Genomic DNA, 16,080 nt, shown 5'->3' with positions numbered 1-16,080 from the left:
GAAAATCCAATCCTAGTTGACAGTCTTGAGGGTATCAAGGGTTCCACGTGAAATGTGTCATTTTCAAATACCTCTACAAAATTCATGTTAGGAAACTGATGGCATAACAGAGAGGTGGGGCACTTATCACTATTTTTGGAGGCCACTGAGACTAAACACAACCACAACCAGGGCACTGACTTGCAATATCCACTTCGCCAACAGGTAAGCAAACAAAGGAATATTAATAATAAAAAAAATTCACACTCCCAAAATGCAGAAACAGCATAACCTAAGGCAGACAACACAGAACAATAAGACAGCATGACTGAAGAAAATACAGACCTGTCCATACAAAGTCTCAGAAAAGAGAAATATAAAACGTTTTTTTCTTAAATACAGATACGTCATAACAGAACTCATCATCTTTCTCAGTTAAGCCGACATAAGAGGCACATGTAGCTCTTCATCCTCTGTAATCAAGCTCACAACTCTATATGCATGAGCACATACAAACTGTTATACAGCATATGTTTCTTAATTTTGGCCATTACGAGAGTGCCCAGCAAGTGGTCGATACTCTTTGGTTAGAGACGAAAACAGTCCCCCAGCCTGCAGATCATTTTTGACCTTATGGGATCATGTTAAACTAGCATTACTCCCAATTAAAGGAAGTTTCCAAACAGAAAAGCAGGCTCTGTGCCTGACTGGTAGTGACTTTTGCTTCTGTGGCTCTTAAATTGTGTGCATGCATGTCTTTTCCTATGTCTGGTGTTTCCTGACATTCCCTATTTATGTGGTGGTCTGCAAGTTTTACCTCATCAGGAAATCAGCAGGAGCATCACGGAGCTGAGAAATACTGTTGTGCTCCTTTATGCAATGCACGTCTCTGTGGGCCTTTGAACATTTAACACAGAGCAAATAAATTATTAGCGTGTATGTGCATGTGCATACATATTTAAGATACATAAAGGCAACTGCAACCAAAGGAAACTGGAATGTGCTTGGAACAGTTGGGTATTCAAGTATCTAGTATCACAAAAATCCAGTTGCAAGAACCATTTAAATGCAGATCTGCACGTAAACTGCTGAAAGAGCTCCACTGAGCTTTATGCACTCACATACACGGCTGCAAAGGCAAGAAGTAACAAAAAAGATCTGCTTTTCTTCCCCGATAATTTTCAAGTCTATAGCACCTGTTATCCTATTCTTACTAATACTACTACTGAAGAGCAAGCTGATCCTTTAAGATGCCCCACCTCCAGAAACAAAATACACAATCACATCAAGCACTGAATGATTTCTATGATTCGCATCACCACAGTGTCTGAGCACATTACAGTTGTTTAATGTATTCTTTGTCACAGAGCAGAGAGGAAAATATGATTACCTCTATGCTATAAATGGGGATGGGAGAACAAGGGACAATAGGTTACTTGTCATGTATGGCTGGCACACTCACCATCGGGATAACCAGTCTCCACTGGTTCAAAATCATACAACAATAAATGCTTTCCAGTCTGTTTTTTTCATTACTCAAAAGTTTCTATATCAATCCATATACACCAAGCAATTTGCCTAAGCCTCTTCCTGCTTGTCTTAGTAAATGCAAGTAAAAAAAATCCATTCAGCCAAATGCCCCAGATTGGTAACACCTCAGTACATTTACAAAATCCTACATATAAACAAATACTACAACACATTGATGTGCTGGAAAAAAACCCACATTTCCTTAAAAGCAGACAGTAATTCTGACAATCTAATATAAAAAAAATCATCAAATGATCACAAGCCTTTTATATCTAATACACTGTTCTTCCAAAACATTCCATTTAGAAGAAACAACATAGCAAGCAAAATAAAACCTGCTCATAGAGCAGACAAGGATCAAAATCCATTCTTTAACAGGAGAAACAGAATAACAAGTTGTGCCTACAGTGGAAAGTAAACCCAGCTAAATTCCACATCAAACTCAAAATCTGAAGAGTAACCTGAAAATCTATTCAAGAACTGTGCCAATTTAATCCACAAGGTGCAGCAACATGGATTAAGTTTCTGACTGTCAGATATAATTCTTAGATACCCTGAAGATGGGTATTATATCAAAGCAGACAGATAAGACAAGTATACAAATGTCTCTTTAGCTAGCCCTCCAAGTTAGAAATGACACACCTCAGACAATACAACTAAAACACTTCAAACAAAGTTCAGAATCTGCAGTCTTTTCATGACTGTCTGAAAAATATTAGCTTCTATCACTAAGAGGAAATTATAGCAAATGATACAGGATGAACACAGCTTTTCCAAATGAAGCCAGAATATCACCAAGACATTTTAAAACCACCACACCAACATGTGTGCTACCTGTCGTGGTTTAATCCCAGCCAGCAACTAAGCACCATGCAGCCGCTCCCCCCATCCCCCTCCCAGTGGGATGGGGAGGAGGATCGGGAAAAAAAAAGAAACTCGTGGGTGGAGATAAGAACAGTTTAATAACTAAGGTAAAATAAAATACAATACTAGCAATAATAATAATAAAACTATAATAAGAATAATAATAGTAATGAAAAGGAATATAACAAAAAAAAAAGAGAGAGAGAAATAAAACCCAAGAAAAGACAAGTGATGCACAATGCAATTGCTCACCACCCGCTGACCAATGCCCGAGCAGCGATCCACCCCTCCCAGCCGACTCCCCCCTGTTTATATACTGGGCATGACGTTCCATGGTATGGAATACCCCTTCGGCTAGTTCAGGTCAGCTGCCCTGGCTGTGCTCGCTCCCAGCTTCCTGCACACCTGCTTGCTGGCAGAGCATGGGAAACTGAAAAATCCTTCACTTAAGATAAGCACTACTTTGCAACAACTAAAACATCAGCATGTTATCAACGTTATTCTCACACTAAATCCAAAACATGGCACCATACCAGCTACTAAGAAGAAAATTAACTCTATGCCAGCCAGAACCAGGACACTACCAAACCCAAAGCCATGTCTTCTGCCACCTAAGGCATGAAAAAACTTCCCACTTACCTTCTAACACTGTTAATTTGGCACTCGTGTTTATCTCCCCAACACTATTGGTTGCTGTGCACTCATAGATAGCTTCATCTCGATGAACACGCAGGGGCTGTATCCGCAGAACTGATCCTGATCCATCATCAAACTCAATAACCTTTAACAATGAAAAGAAAGTACTTCTTTACTGGTATCTTATGCAACAAAAACTGAAAGTCAACAATCCAGGGGTTAAAAAACAAAAAACAAACCAAAACAAGCCCTGTAAGCTACAAAATACCATGCAATTTGTCAAGTGTTCCAAATCCAGAAATGCAAAAATTTCAGTCAAGAACATATTTGTCCTCTGAGGAGGCCAGAACAAATGAAGATCCAATGAGGTTCTTTATGAATCAATTAAGGTTGACAAATTATCAACCTGGTAATAAAGATGTGGATCTGATGATTTAAAACATCTGAGCCATATTTGCACTAATGGTTTTACTAATCACACTGATAGCAATTTAGTGCCAACTTTCACCTTGATGGAAGAGCAGAATGATATACTCCTGTGGGGTTACCAGGAAAATAGTAACAAAACTAGAATAAAACCTTGAGCACCTACAGCGCATGCTAACTCCAGCAGAAAGTGAGGGTTTTTAATGTCCTTCAGCATCAGGTACTTTGCAACTCTGGCATAATCAACAATGATGTAATTACGATTCCTTCCCCAGCATAATAAATTAAGTCCTTAATAAATCATTGCCTTTCCATCCATCCTGCTAAGCTATAACATGCATTACTCTAACTTCTACATGGAAGAAAGAGGTATTTGTTTGCAGCTGGATCACTATACGCTATTCCTTAACGGCAAGGCTGTGAAGGCACAGCCTCAGGCCACTGTTAATGCCAAAATCATCCTTCTCCTATTACTGAGCACAGCAAAAGTTGGAAATATTAACTGAACTGCAGATGGTGACCGCACGAGGGAAAGGCACAAGCCTCCCTCCTGTCACTTGGGAACTGCAGGGGGAGATGAAGAGACTAAGCTATACTTTGTTCCAGACACATGTACATCAGCCTAGGACCTGCATTACCCCCATGCAAAACTTTTATCCCATTTTCAAGAGCCCTGTTTACTAGTGCTTCTCACAGCATAAAGACCAAATGAGTGAAAACAGGAAGGAGAAAAATAATGTGCACAAGACACTGCAGTGACAGGAGAAATAGGAAGAAATCAGAAGGTAACCAAGACCACTGAAAATCTGTTATTCCTCACGCTGGAAGGAATAGCCCTTCTGTTCTAAGTAATAGAAATAGGTTGCAAAAACCCCTAATTTGGGGTCAAGTAGCAGCAGACAGGACAGAGAAATATGAACATCACCACAGCACATTTTAAGGAATTAAAATATTTTTTAAAATACTAAATTTGAAATGAAATATGAAACTCTGACAAAATGCTAAACTTTCTATAACCTTTACACAGGATAGGGCTACTGCCAAATTTTAAAACAAGACAAAGTCAGATGCAGAGATTAATTCACTTCAGTGATAAGGACTAAAAAGCTAAGATGAAACAGCAGAAAAGCTCTTTTGCCCTTACTATCCTTTGAACAAACTCTCTGTGTGAGAGGAAGGGAGCTACAACTACTAAGAGCCTGACAGACACTGACACCAGAAATGCTGTTCATTTGCTAACGATGGATACCTCTTTTGTGTAATAACTCAGCGTGTGTACATCAGATTTGTTCGTTAATTTTTTCATATAAACTGAATTCCAATTTTCCTCCAAATAAAGACTAGCTTAATAATGAGGTAAAATTAATAGTTATCTAGTAAAAAAAGGAAGATATTATTCACTGTCTCCTAACACAATAAAAATGCCTCAACTATGTATCAAACCTGATGTGAATAAAAGTATGAAATTGCTTGTATAAATGCATATAATATGGCAGGGCCCTCTGGTCAGCCACAGTAAGTACCTAATTCACTATAAAGGTTCTATCTACTTACAAATTAGAATGTTTAAATGGTTACTATACAACAAAACTTAACCTTTATTAGGGACAAATAACAATGTAAAACAAGATTAAAATTGATTACTTTAATCAAGGTTTTCTGCTCACATACAAAATCATTATTAAAATTGGTGACTTGAATCAATCCATTCTGGGCAGCAAAGTCATCTTGTGCTCCAGTCAGAAAAGCAAAAACATCAAAGACAGGGGATTAGAGGAAAGGCAGCAGAATGGTAGAAGGGTCACATTTCCAAGGGCAGTTTTAGAAAAAAGAACTCAACTCCAAAAAAGGGAAGTGGAGAAAGAGGTGGAGAAAGTCAGTGAAAATGTTTTTGGTATTTAAAATATGAACCAAATTGGACCCTTTTTCAAAAGCATTTCTGATACCTGCTCTTCCCTCTTCCTTTCTCTCGGAGTTCAGTTCACAGGGAAGTCAATTCACCCTTGAGAATGACTTCACCATTCCCCTTCCAAGCACATTTGTGGGAGGGATGGCAGTAGCCATCACTTAGAAAGCCTTCCAACAGCATTTTGGCATCCCACTTTTGAATTTCACTGGGGATAGCAGGCCAAGGAGGTGTCTTACCAATTTTCACAATGAAAACAGAAAATTACTGCTAGATCCAACTCTTATCTGCCATCCAATTCGGTGCAAGCCCCAGTGTCCCATCTGAACAAGGATGTCCTATGTGTGTGCTTCCAGCGTCATGCTCAAAGGACTACGCCTGCTCTACAGATTGCATTGCTGTAGGGAAGGAAACTTACTTTACTCTAAAGCTCTAGACTCTGTATTGTAGTGATGCAGAGAAACCTGGGTTGCAATGATGATTATTGTGTAATTAAGACCTGCAAGCATTAGATTGATTACTGAATTTTTATTTTTTGCAATTACCTCAAACCGCTGAGAACTGACTTTCTTCCCCTTCTTCATCCATGTGATACGAGGTTTGGGCTCTCCTGTTGCCTGACACACAAAAGAGGCCACTCCTCCAGAAATCCCAATCTGATCTTCAGGAGCTTTCATAAATGTTGGCTTGCCTGGAAAAATAACCAAATCACCCCCATGAGGACACAACATCAGATAAGCAAGGAATGTGTCATGTTAATCTAAATTGTAAGATAATTGGTGCTCCTACTACAAATCCAGGTTGAATGGCCTCAGCCACACAAATTGAGTGCAGACTGCAACATGACAAGCACAGTTTCTGCGTGAGTACCTTTTTTTCCTGAAATGAATAAAGTCCATCTGGCTTGCCTGTAAATGAGGGCAATAGAGGGCTCCCCCCAGCCCCCTGGGCATTCATTCAGGTATATGACAATTTGGAACCATTTTTACGGTTTTTTTTTTAATAAATGGATTTTTGCAGGTTTATAACACGATCATAGCACTGGAAATTACAGAACAGTTGACACACCAAACCTACAAAATGTACCATACGTTGACATTAGTTTTCCTGACATTGATCAAAATTAACAGATACAGTTTTAAGTATACAAATAACAACCTTTGGTATCATTTTAGATGCAGAATGACATAAAAATCCTACAGTCTGTAAGTATCTAGAAACCTGCACGGGCTGGCCTATGCTTGGTAAGAAACTAGTCACTACAAATGAAAGCCAGCAAAGAAACCAAAGTGACATTCAGGCCCGAAAGACTCAGCAAAAATGAAAAAAAAATATATCATGTAACATTTTAATAACTAATAAAAGTTTCATGAAAATACAGTTGCATCTTCTGGATTTACATGACAGACTTCGATGGATAAAACTCGGCATCCAGGTTGAACGTTTGTATTTCTTTTCTGCACTTGCTGTACAAGAGAATTTTGCAATATGTGATCTGAGGATCATTTTGAAACACTGCTGTGTCCAAGCGAGAAGCGTTTGATGATCTCGTATCCCTATAAAGCACTAAAACATTTAACTCCACACAGGGAGTTAACAGAGTCCACCCATGATGTCATTCAGCGCACAGGTCACACTAAGGCCACGTTTCAAATACAATTCTGATCAACCACCTCAAAGATGAACCTGACCTATAAACCGGGTAGAGACACCTGCTGGGATGTAGAAAGGAGTGAGAGGAGAAACCTGTTCAACCCCAAGACACCGAACCAACATCACCAGCGGAGCTGGCAGTGGTTCCGCATCTTCACGTTCTGGACACATCCATGAGTATGTCCTTGAGGGAGAGGGGGATGACATCTGTAAGCCCAAGTGCTTTAAACACTAAACTTTTGATGAACTGAGGGCTGAGTTTCCCTAATCTAGGAGGGATACAGATTCGGCGACCCCAAAAGACAACAATCTTTAAATGCATTTTCCTAATTGTATAGGAGACTAAAATGCTAAGGGTGCAGCTGCAAGTTACAGCTGAGCCAGTCCAGCAGCTTCCAGCTACTGAAGAGGGCAGGGGGCCTTGCTCTGCTCCTCATTCCCCTCGCCTCCCCTCCCTGCCTCCAGACACTGGTGCCCAAACCCCTACAAGCACCTCCAGGGTCACCAGAGCCTCTGCAGAGCAGATTCGGGCCCCTAACCTGGCAGAAAGCCACTTTCTTCTTCTTTTCCAAGCAGAGTAGGGAGTGCAGCGGCTCAGGGCAGGATCAGACAGAGCTGAGGGGGGCACTGGAAGATGGTGCCTCTCCCTCGGCAGCTGCAAGCTGGCACCTGCCACCTGAAGCTGCGGAGTGCAACTTCACCCTTAAACAGCAATCTCTGAAGACTTTGCTAAAACTGTGGCACCTCCTTAATCCTAGTTTCGCCTTCTGGTTTAGCCCACACTAACTGCTTACTGTCGTGGTTTAACCCCAGCCAGCAACTAAGCACCATGCAGCCGCTTGCTCACTCCTCCCCGCTCCCAGTGGGATGGGGAGGAGGATCAGGGAAAAAAAAGTAAAACTCATGGGTGGAGATAAGAGCAGTTTAATAACTAAAGTAAAATAAAATATAATAATAACTAATAAAAATATAATAATAGTAATGAAAAGGAATGTAACAAAAAAAAAAAAGAGAGAAATAAAACCCAAGAAAAGACAAGTGATGCACAATGCAATTGCTCACCACCTGCTGACCAATGCCTGAGCAGCGATCCACCCCTCCCAGCCGACTCCCCCCTGTTTATATACTGAGCATGACGTTCTATGGTATGGAATATCCCTTTGGCTGGTTCAGGTCAGCTGCCCTGGCTCTGCTCGCTCCCAGCTTCTTGCACACCTGCTTGCTGGCAGAGCATGGGAAACTGGAAAGTCCTTAACCAAGGATAAGCGCTACTTAGCAACAGCTAAAACATCAGAGTGTTATCAACATTGTTCTCACACTAAATCCAAAACACAGCACTGTACCACCTACTAAGAAAATTAACTCTATCCCAGCCAGAACCAGGACACCTGCGCAGACCCCCGCCATCCCTACAGCATGGCACGGTGTGACTCAACATACACAGCAGCTCAACCAAGTGACATACTGCAAGTGCTGCTTTTGACAAAGCCCAAAGGCCAGACTCTGCCCTACTCCAGTGTGTGTGGACCAGACCAGGGAGACTGCTGAGGGCCCAGGATGCTTCTTGGTTCACATGCATGCCACCACTGTCTGTATGGGGTGTCGGGGTGAGCTGCAGGAGGGTCTCTGTGAGGAGAGGTCCGGGCTGCCCTGTGCTGAACACAGCCAGTTCCACAACGGCCCCACAGAAGGGCACAGCCAAGCTCGTCATGGCGTGCCTCTGTGGTAACAGGTTTAAGAAGGGGCAAAACACCTCATGGTGGTGAGCAGTGAGGTAAAAAGTGTGAGAAACAGCCCTGTGAGCACCCAGGTCAGAGGGGAACAAGGAGCTCCAGGTGCCCGAGCAGAGAGTCCCATGCAGCCCATGGAGACACCACGATGGAGCAGGTATTCCTCTGCAACCCTCAGCTGGGTGGGCATCTGGCAGCCGGCCAAGGTCGACCCACCACAGCTTCATAGGGAAGGACAAGGTCAGACCAGTTGGCACCACATGGAGAAGCAACCACCAGCTGAGGACACACTGAGCAGAGAGGGGCTGGTGGCATGCCACTCCTGAGGCAGCAGGACAGCAGACCCCTTCAAAACCTGCAACATCAGATGCTCGATGTGGACTGTGGTCGTGCGCTAGGGAGCCCACCAACCGCCCACATGGACCACAGGCACCAGGGGACACGCCAACCCCGAACCCAGGTGATCCGGAGGTCACAGCTGCGACACTAAGCTGCAGGCCTGGGCCTCTACTACTGCTATTTGCTCAGCTTTATTTCCAAAAGGTCTTTGCAGACAGTGGACCCACCAAGGTCAGCACTGTCCACGCAGAAGTGGATACAAATGCTCTGTCCTCAACAAGCTTCTGTGAAGGAATATCACAGACCTGTCCTGACCACAGAAATTTATCACGCACAAGTGTACTGAGTTTTGCTGTCCTTGGTGAAGGGAGCCCCAGGACTGCGCAAAGAAAATAGCTCAAAACCAGAAAATGCCTTTTAAGACATGATGGCTGCTGTCTGCAGTCTTTGGCACACTGTCCTGACATGAACAGCAAGCAATTATTAAGTGTGCTTGCTTAACTGATGCTGATTTCACATATTTACTCATCTATAATCATGTCTATTTCTACTTAGTTTATATTTACATATATCTGTGTTTATTCACCTCTCATCTATCCCAGTGAAATGTTAATTTACAGTTCAGGTTGCTAGTGATTGCAGTGTGATTGACTGTTTTGCTAAGCAGTGTGCTGAGCTGATGTCTTGTATTGCATTTCGGCAGTTGATTTGTTTTTTTGATTTTCTGTTATTTACTCTGTGATCTTAGTAAAATAGTGTAAATTTTTCAAATGACAGATACAGCAGAATCCAAAAACTTTTGTCCTTGAAGAATACAATGCAATTATATCTCTCACTGAACACCTACTCCCCAGCTCGTACACTGAGGACTTACTTTACTTTTGTACATTTTAAAAAAATCAATACTATTAAAAAACAGAACGAAAGGAAACGGAATGTTCACCTGCAGTAAAACCTAAAAAACCTGCTGCCTTGTTCAGCTTGAATTTACATTGTTGTAATGAATCTTTTTCCCCTGCACATTTAATTGAGCAACACTGATTTCTGGAAACCATCTAAATCCACTGAGGCTGGTCACAAAAGTATACCTGTATATAAACCAAATTCTCACAGAGTCTGGGAAAGGGTATTTCTACAAAGCCATTTTAAACATTTGTATGTCCTAAAGTTTTGAAATGGAAGGAAAGTACTAATTAAGCAAACCTAAAATCCTGAGTCCTGGCCCCAGGACAATAAGAGTCGGGCATGGGCATACATATTTTTATACTGATTGGTAACTGTTACAGCAAATTCCAAAACTTATCTCAGAGAGAGCTAACAGAAGTGCGACCGATGACCATGAAAATGTTGGCGTCTATGGAAAATGCACGTTAAGTGGACTAGACTACCTCCACACCTGTTGGTTGGGGTCCAACCAACATCTCTGTAACTCTGCTGCCTGGAGGAAGCTGCCGTGGGACACATCACCAGTTACCTCCAAAGGGCAGTAGTAACCACCAGGGACAGGGCCAGCTGATGGTACAAACAGTCTTTTTTAACCTGTTTTGAGCATTTGCACTCTTAGGGTAGCCCTAGAAACACAAACAGAAAAAATAAGGATGTACCGAAAATACAGTATTTAATCAGTAACCTAAGTTGTTGTCTTTCCTCTCTTCTTAAATTCAAAATGACCAGTCTCAACAGCAGATCACGGACATGCCAAGTTTTAAGTTAACTGTTTGTTGTTCAAACAAGCTACAAATAAATACAAGGAACTGACAAGTCTTTCGCAGTGAAATCCTGTCTTTTCCCTGATCACCTAAGGATTAGGCAAAGCCGAAGACTTTTTTTATTGAAAGTTTAAAAAAGAAAAAAAGAGTGATCGTATTCCAAAGACAAATCTGTGAAGTATCAGCTTGAGAGAGAACCTCCTGAGTAAGTCTTGGGTGACAGCAGGGAGAGGTGCCGGATGGCTGGGTGCCCATCACACCCACCTTCACTTACTCCATCGTGTGGAGTAACAACTCCAGACTGGTGTATTTGTCATTTGATAACTCCAAGTCTAAACAACTCCAGCCTCTCTCTCCCTAGCCTCTCTGCTCAGTGTCAGATCCCCGGAGCACGTTCAGTCCTCACCCTCTGAACTAATTCTTGCTCCTCACTTCATAACCCAGTTCCTACTCCCAGTGTAGTGGAAATTACTGCTATCATCATTTCTATTCACTCATAAGCTTCAGGCAGGAGAATGGGTAAACTTTCACCTTCTTGGCTGAAATTTTCCCTGTTTGGTCTTTGCTCAACACTAAATTATTCTAGAGAGCTTATGGGAACAACACGGTTCTGAGGAGGAAGACTGTGAAAAATAGAGTATTTTCTTACAAGAGAAAGAAACAGGCTTCATCTGATTTGGCTGGGGGCTGAAAAATAACAACTTCCTCAGATGTGCTCTCCATTAAGAAACTTGGTTTTTTTTTTAAAAACCAAAACATTTCAGAAGAAAAGGACTTTCCTTTCACAGTTGATAGTGTTGAAAAAGTCACTGGCTGAGCAAGCACAGATTCCTGGATAATCCTATAAAGTGAATCACAAGGAGGGCCTTATGGTGTGGAAGAGATGCTAGCAGAGATTTAGGCACACACAAGTCGACTTCACTATGCTGGAAAACAGCAGCAAACTCATGCAGAGTCCTGGGTTGAGTGTGTGATGCTTTCAAAAGAAATGCTCCCTCGAATTACCTTGTCAGAGGTCTACAAGAACATGGGTACAGAAAGCCAGAGAGAGAAGTTACAAGCAGACAAGTTAGGTATGCACTAATCAGTAAGGCTGTTGTCTGCCCTCCCCAGCAAAAGCAAATGGGATGAGTTTGGGAGGGGAACCTGAAGCCCTCAAAGGCAGAATCTCTGGTCTACTGGAGAGCCACTGACACAGCCTTCCTGCAGGGCAACTGAGAGTGAGACACAGCCAACCATGAAGATGCATCTCACCCATATTTTATATATAAAATCACTGTTGTTCTCCGCTATTCTAGACAATTTGCTTGTTGTGAAACAATTGTTATGAATCAGAAAACCATCTCAGCAGCTATTTTAAAATTTGCCCTACCAAACATCTGTAGCAGAGTAGTAATGCTTCAGTTCTCTTTTTCAGGTTTTCCTTTCTTTACCAGAGCAGAGTCACTCCATCATATGTGTTGTTTTCAGGCTGTGTAGCTTCTCAGTGAACCCAAAGGACCTTCCCAGGGAGAAAAGTCTCTTTTGCCAGATTTCCTTCAAGGCCAAGGCACAGAGGTGTAGCCTCCCTCTGACTTGGTGAGGTGTCTTTTATGTGAACCATGGCCTTTGAGAAGTACCATTTGATCTGCATTACCTGACTTGAATACCAGCCAGAGTCTTGAAAAATTATGCTGGGTCATGTATATTTAGCACAGATCCTTTTCTTTTGCTACACATTAAGCACACACCAGTCACATAAAAGATGCTTCCTTGTAATTTTGTAAGAGCCAAAAATTTCAAGTGGCTGAAACATAATATATGCCAACATAAATATGCTTCATATACCCAAATATTAACTTGTTTTATTTCAAAGACCCATCATTAGATGGTTTCTTGAAATAAATGGGAAAATTAAATTGAATCCTGATGCTTTTTCAGTAGTTAGCACCCACATCAAATATACCTCATCCAAAAATTTTAATTCAGAAACTGGCAATCATACTGCTCCTCCTGTTCTTGTGGATGCTATTTTTCCAAAGAGCTGCACACAGGTTTGAGAAAAATGAATTATTAGACACATGTCTGCAATTAAGTGTTCTATGAACACTCACCTGCTGCGAGAGATTTTAAAGAAAAATATCTCTGTCCTCATGCTACAAGTGCCCACTGTTCTAAATAGAAGGGCAGCCAAAAATAAGACCGGTGTAGGAGAGGGGAGCTTGTATTTTTATTTGAAAGCTTTTATGACTCGGGCTAAATTAGGATTTAAAGCAGTCTCCTTTGTGAAGGAGAAAATTACAGTTGTGATATGAGATGAACTAGATAAGCACATACAATAGGCATACATTGGTAACCTTATTTAGGTGCCTGGGCTAAATGAATTAAAAGAAGTTATTGACACAAGCATGAAAAGATCATAATGGGAATAGTTCTTGAGCCTGGAAATGGTGAAATTCACGTTTAAATCCCTGCCTTTAACCTTCCCTGTCACATATGCCAAGGCACAACTGTGCCTCAGCTTCCACTGTAAAACTTGCCTGCTGTTCTCACACGGCTGCTGTCAGGATGAATATGCGAAAAATGATGACGTGGCTCAGTTGTTGTAACACTAGGAAGAAACCAAGAATGGCACAGACTCTCTCCCATGTTCACTACTGACTTTGAAGTGGAAATAAAGTGGTCTAGAAGAGAGAGGTGCCCCATTCTTATATATACAGCAAGGGTATTTCTCTGTCTCTGTTTCCTTTATGATCTTCCATGATTGATATCTGTGCACGGATGGATGCCTGCTGGAAAGATACTCTGGTGAAACCTACTCTATGATTTTTCTCCTGAGCATCTGCTGCAGGGCAGGAGGCAAGCCAATGGGCTCTCCAGCTATCCTTATGTTTTCCTTATGTTTCCTTTCAACATACCCACCATCGTTTAAACATGGCTCCTGTCCCTTTGTGATTATTAGGAATATTGTTTGGCAAAATACAATTTTTCAAACTTGCACTTTTAATTATTGTATAATTTACAAGTAGGAAGAGCCTGTTTGAGCCTTGTAATAACATTTCTTTAACAACAGCTTATTAAAGCATCACTGGGTCTCAGTGATCACAATGCTAATTCATTCCTTATTTCTCCTATTTCAGTTTTATTTCACTAAGATGACAGCACTTTGTAAATGAAACTTTTGTCCTTTATTGCTTGGTGCAAAGTACTTATTAAATAAATGCAAATATATATAGTGGGGTGTTGCATGCTCAGATACATACACAATTTTCTTTTTATCCTGTGAATGGATCATAACCCTTTCTCGCATCCACTTTAAAAAACCACTTAACTGCATCCCAATCACAGAAAATGGCATTCTACATTCAACACATTCCTCAGATCACTCTGAATTACAGGTTACCTAATGTTACCTGCACACCCTCCTCTCTTGTTTTATCGTCTTATTGTTATTAGGTTTTAATGCTTAAGAGATTCCCAACAACTAGGACAAACGATTCTGCTATTTCAATCCAATTTTAGTCGTTGAGTTTTCCAGCTTCAAGTGTGGTTGTCCATGATAATCAAATCTACAAACATTATCTCAAAGCAAGTTGCATTTCTCCTCACCTTCATCTCCTGACTTCCATACAGTTACTCAGAGATACCTTTCGAGTTCGTACAAAATGAAATCAAATAAAGTGAATGAATAATATACAAAACTCTAAGAAGTAGATCTTTTAACATGTTCAATGACCTCTGTAACTTTCAGTAGAAAAATTACATTACAAAAATAATAAAAGCAGTCATCCAGCAGAGGCTGTGCTTTTCCCTAAACACCAGGAGGAAATACGGTGAACTAAGATGCAAGGTACTCATTTCAGCAGGTGAGACCCACTGTACTTTGTTTATCTGTAGTAAGTTGAATTGAGGAGAATGCAAGGGTACGTGTTAGGTCAAATGTATAATTTTATCAGTATTTGTAATGACTTAGGCTCAGAAACTCTTATAATCTTTGATTCCTGCTTCTTCACCATCTCAGCAAACGGGTGCTGCTTACAATTTCTATAGGTTCTTTCCTTACCATAAGCCCAGTCTAAAGGCAAAGCCTTGGACGGGGCAGAGGGGTCTCTGCAGACACACAGGTGGGAACCTTCACACCCAGATTGGCATTTTCAAGCCCTCTTTTCCCTTTTGCTAATACAGGATTTATACTTATTAAATCTGATATAAAACATTAAATAGTCTTTAAGTCAAAATTGAATATTTCAAAATTTCTTCTTAAAGAAACATCTTAAAACCTCATGTGTCCTGCGTACTTCTGGTCAGCGTCTGGACGGTTATATGTAAACCAACCCTTCACCAGTAGAAACTGGGCATCTGCTGTTAAATGCTGATGTTTGGATAAACCTGCTTATTCCACAGAAATACGGGTTAAAAGCCATTAGTTCACTGAAGTGTTAAGGCCACGATTACTGGATATTAATAAACTACAGCAACAGCCTGTCATCATAGTATTGCACTTCAGTAAATTTCTAATTCTGTCTCTTTATGAATCATGGAAATTGTTGAAAGCGTTTAAATGCCTAAAATTAACTGACATGATACTGAAACAGAATTGTCTCAGGCAACTATCACACAAGGATGCTGTGCAAGTCACTCAGCAGCACTCAACATTCTGGGTGCCGATTTACTTGTGAAGAGAGTTTTAGGCAGGCAACTTAGACCTTAACGCAACGGGGAGCTGGCTTCTCTTCATATCGTATCTGCAGGGTGCCTACAGATTTTGCACATAGGGTGGCAAATTTTCTCCATTATTTTTCAAGGCTGTTGTAATTGCAATGTCATTCTCAAAGTGCCTGGCTGGCTATCAGTGTGAGCTGCTTTACATCTTAGTAAGAAAATCCCTAACTCTGGCTAATCCCTGTGCTGTGACTGACTTGTCCATGAGGTTTTTTTGAAGTTTTTTGTGTGCCAGGAAAAGGGGGAAAAAAAATAAATCAACCTCTCTACTATGACACCATTCTTACAATTGCTTCCAATAACTGAAATAACACGTAACTAGAAAAAGAAAAATATGCCAAGCAGCACAAAGCAGTCCTGCATACGACTGAAGAATACTGATTAAAAACAAAGCAGAAAAACATCCTTCTAGAACCTGAGGTCATCTTCATTTCCTCTCCTCTGCTTTTATGTTTCCCTAGAGCACCCGCAGCCTGGGTGTGCAGCTTGCCACATATCTTGGGGAAAAGCCAGACCCCTATATATGGGGTTAGCTTTTGATTTTAACTCTCCAGCATTTATACTAAGTATTATACAGAGTAGAAAAACAAGGGAGAGCACAGAAGCA

At 41.1% G+C, this 16,080-nt stretch overlaps 1 protein-coding gene across 1 annotated transcript in view; it reads right to left on the bottom strand.

Moving 5' to 3' along the window:
* PTPRF (protein tyrosine phosphatase receptor type F) overlaps window positions 1-16,080 on the bottom strand; it is a 395,755-nt gene that overhangs the window by 198,875 nt on the left and 180,800 nt on the right. Inside the window, 2 exon segments of the mRNA XM_050901434.1 lie at window positions 3,013-3,154; window positions 5,887-6,032. Coding sequence (XP_050757391.1) covers window positions 3,013-3,154; window positions 5,887-6,032 — 288 coding nt within the window.

Source organism: Gymnogyps californianus, chromosome 8, assembly GCF_018139145.2.
Source record: "Gymnogyps californianus isolate 813 chromosome 8, ASM1813914v2, whole genome shotgun sequence".
NCBI classification, from domain to species: domain Eukaryota; kingdom Metazoa; phylum Chordata; class Aves; order Accipitriformes; family Cathartidae; genus Gymnogyps; species Gymnogyps californianus.
This window is presented reverse-complemented; position numbering and strand designations above follow the sequence as displayed.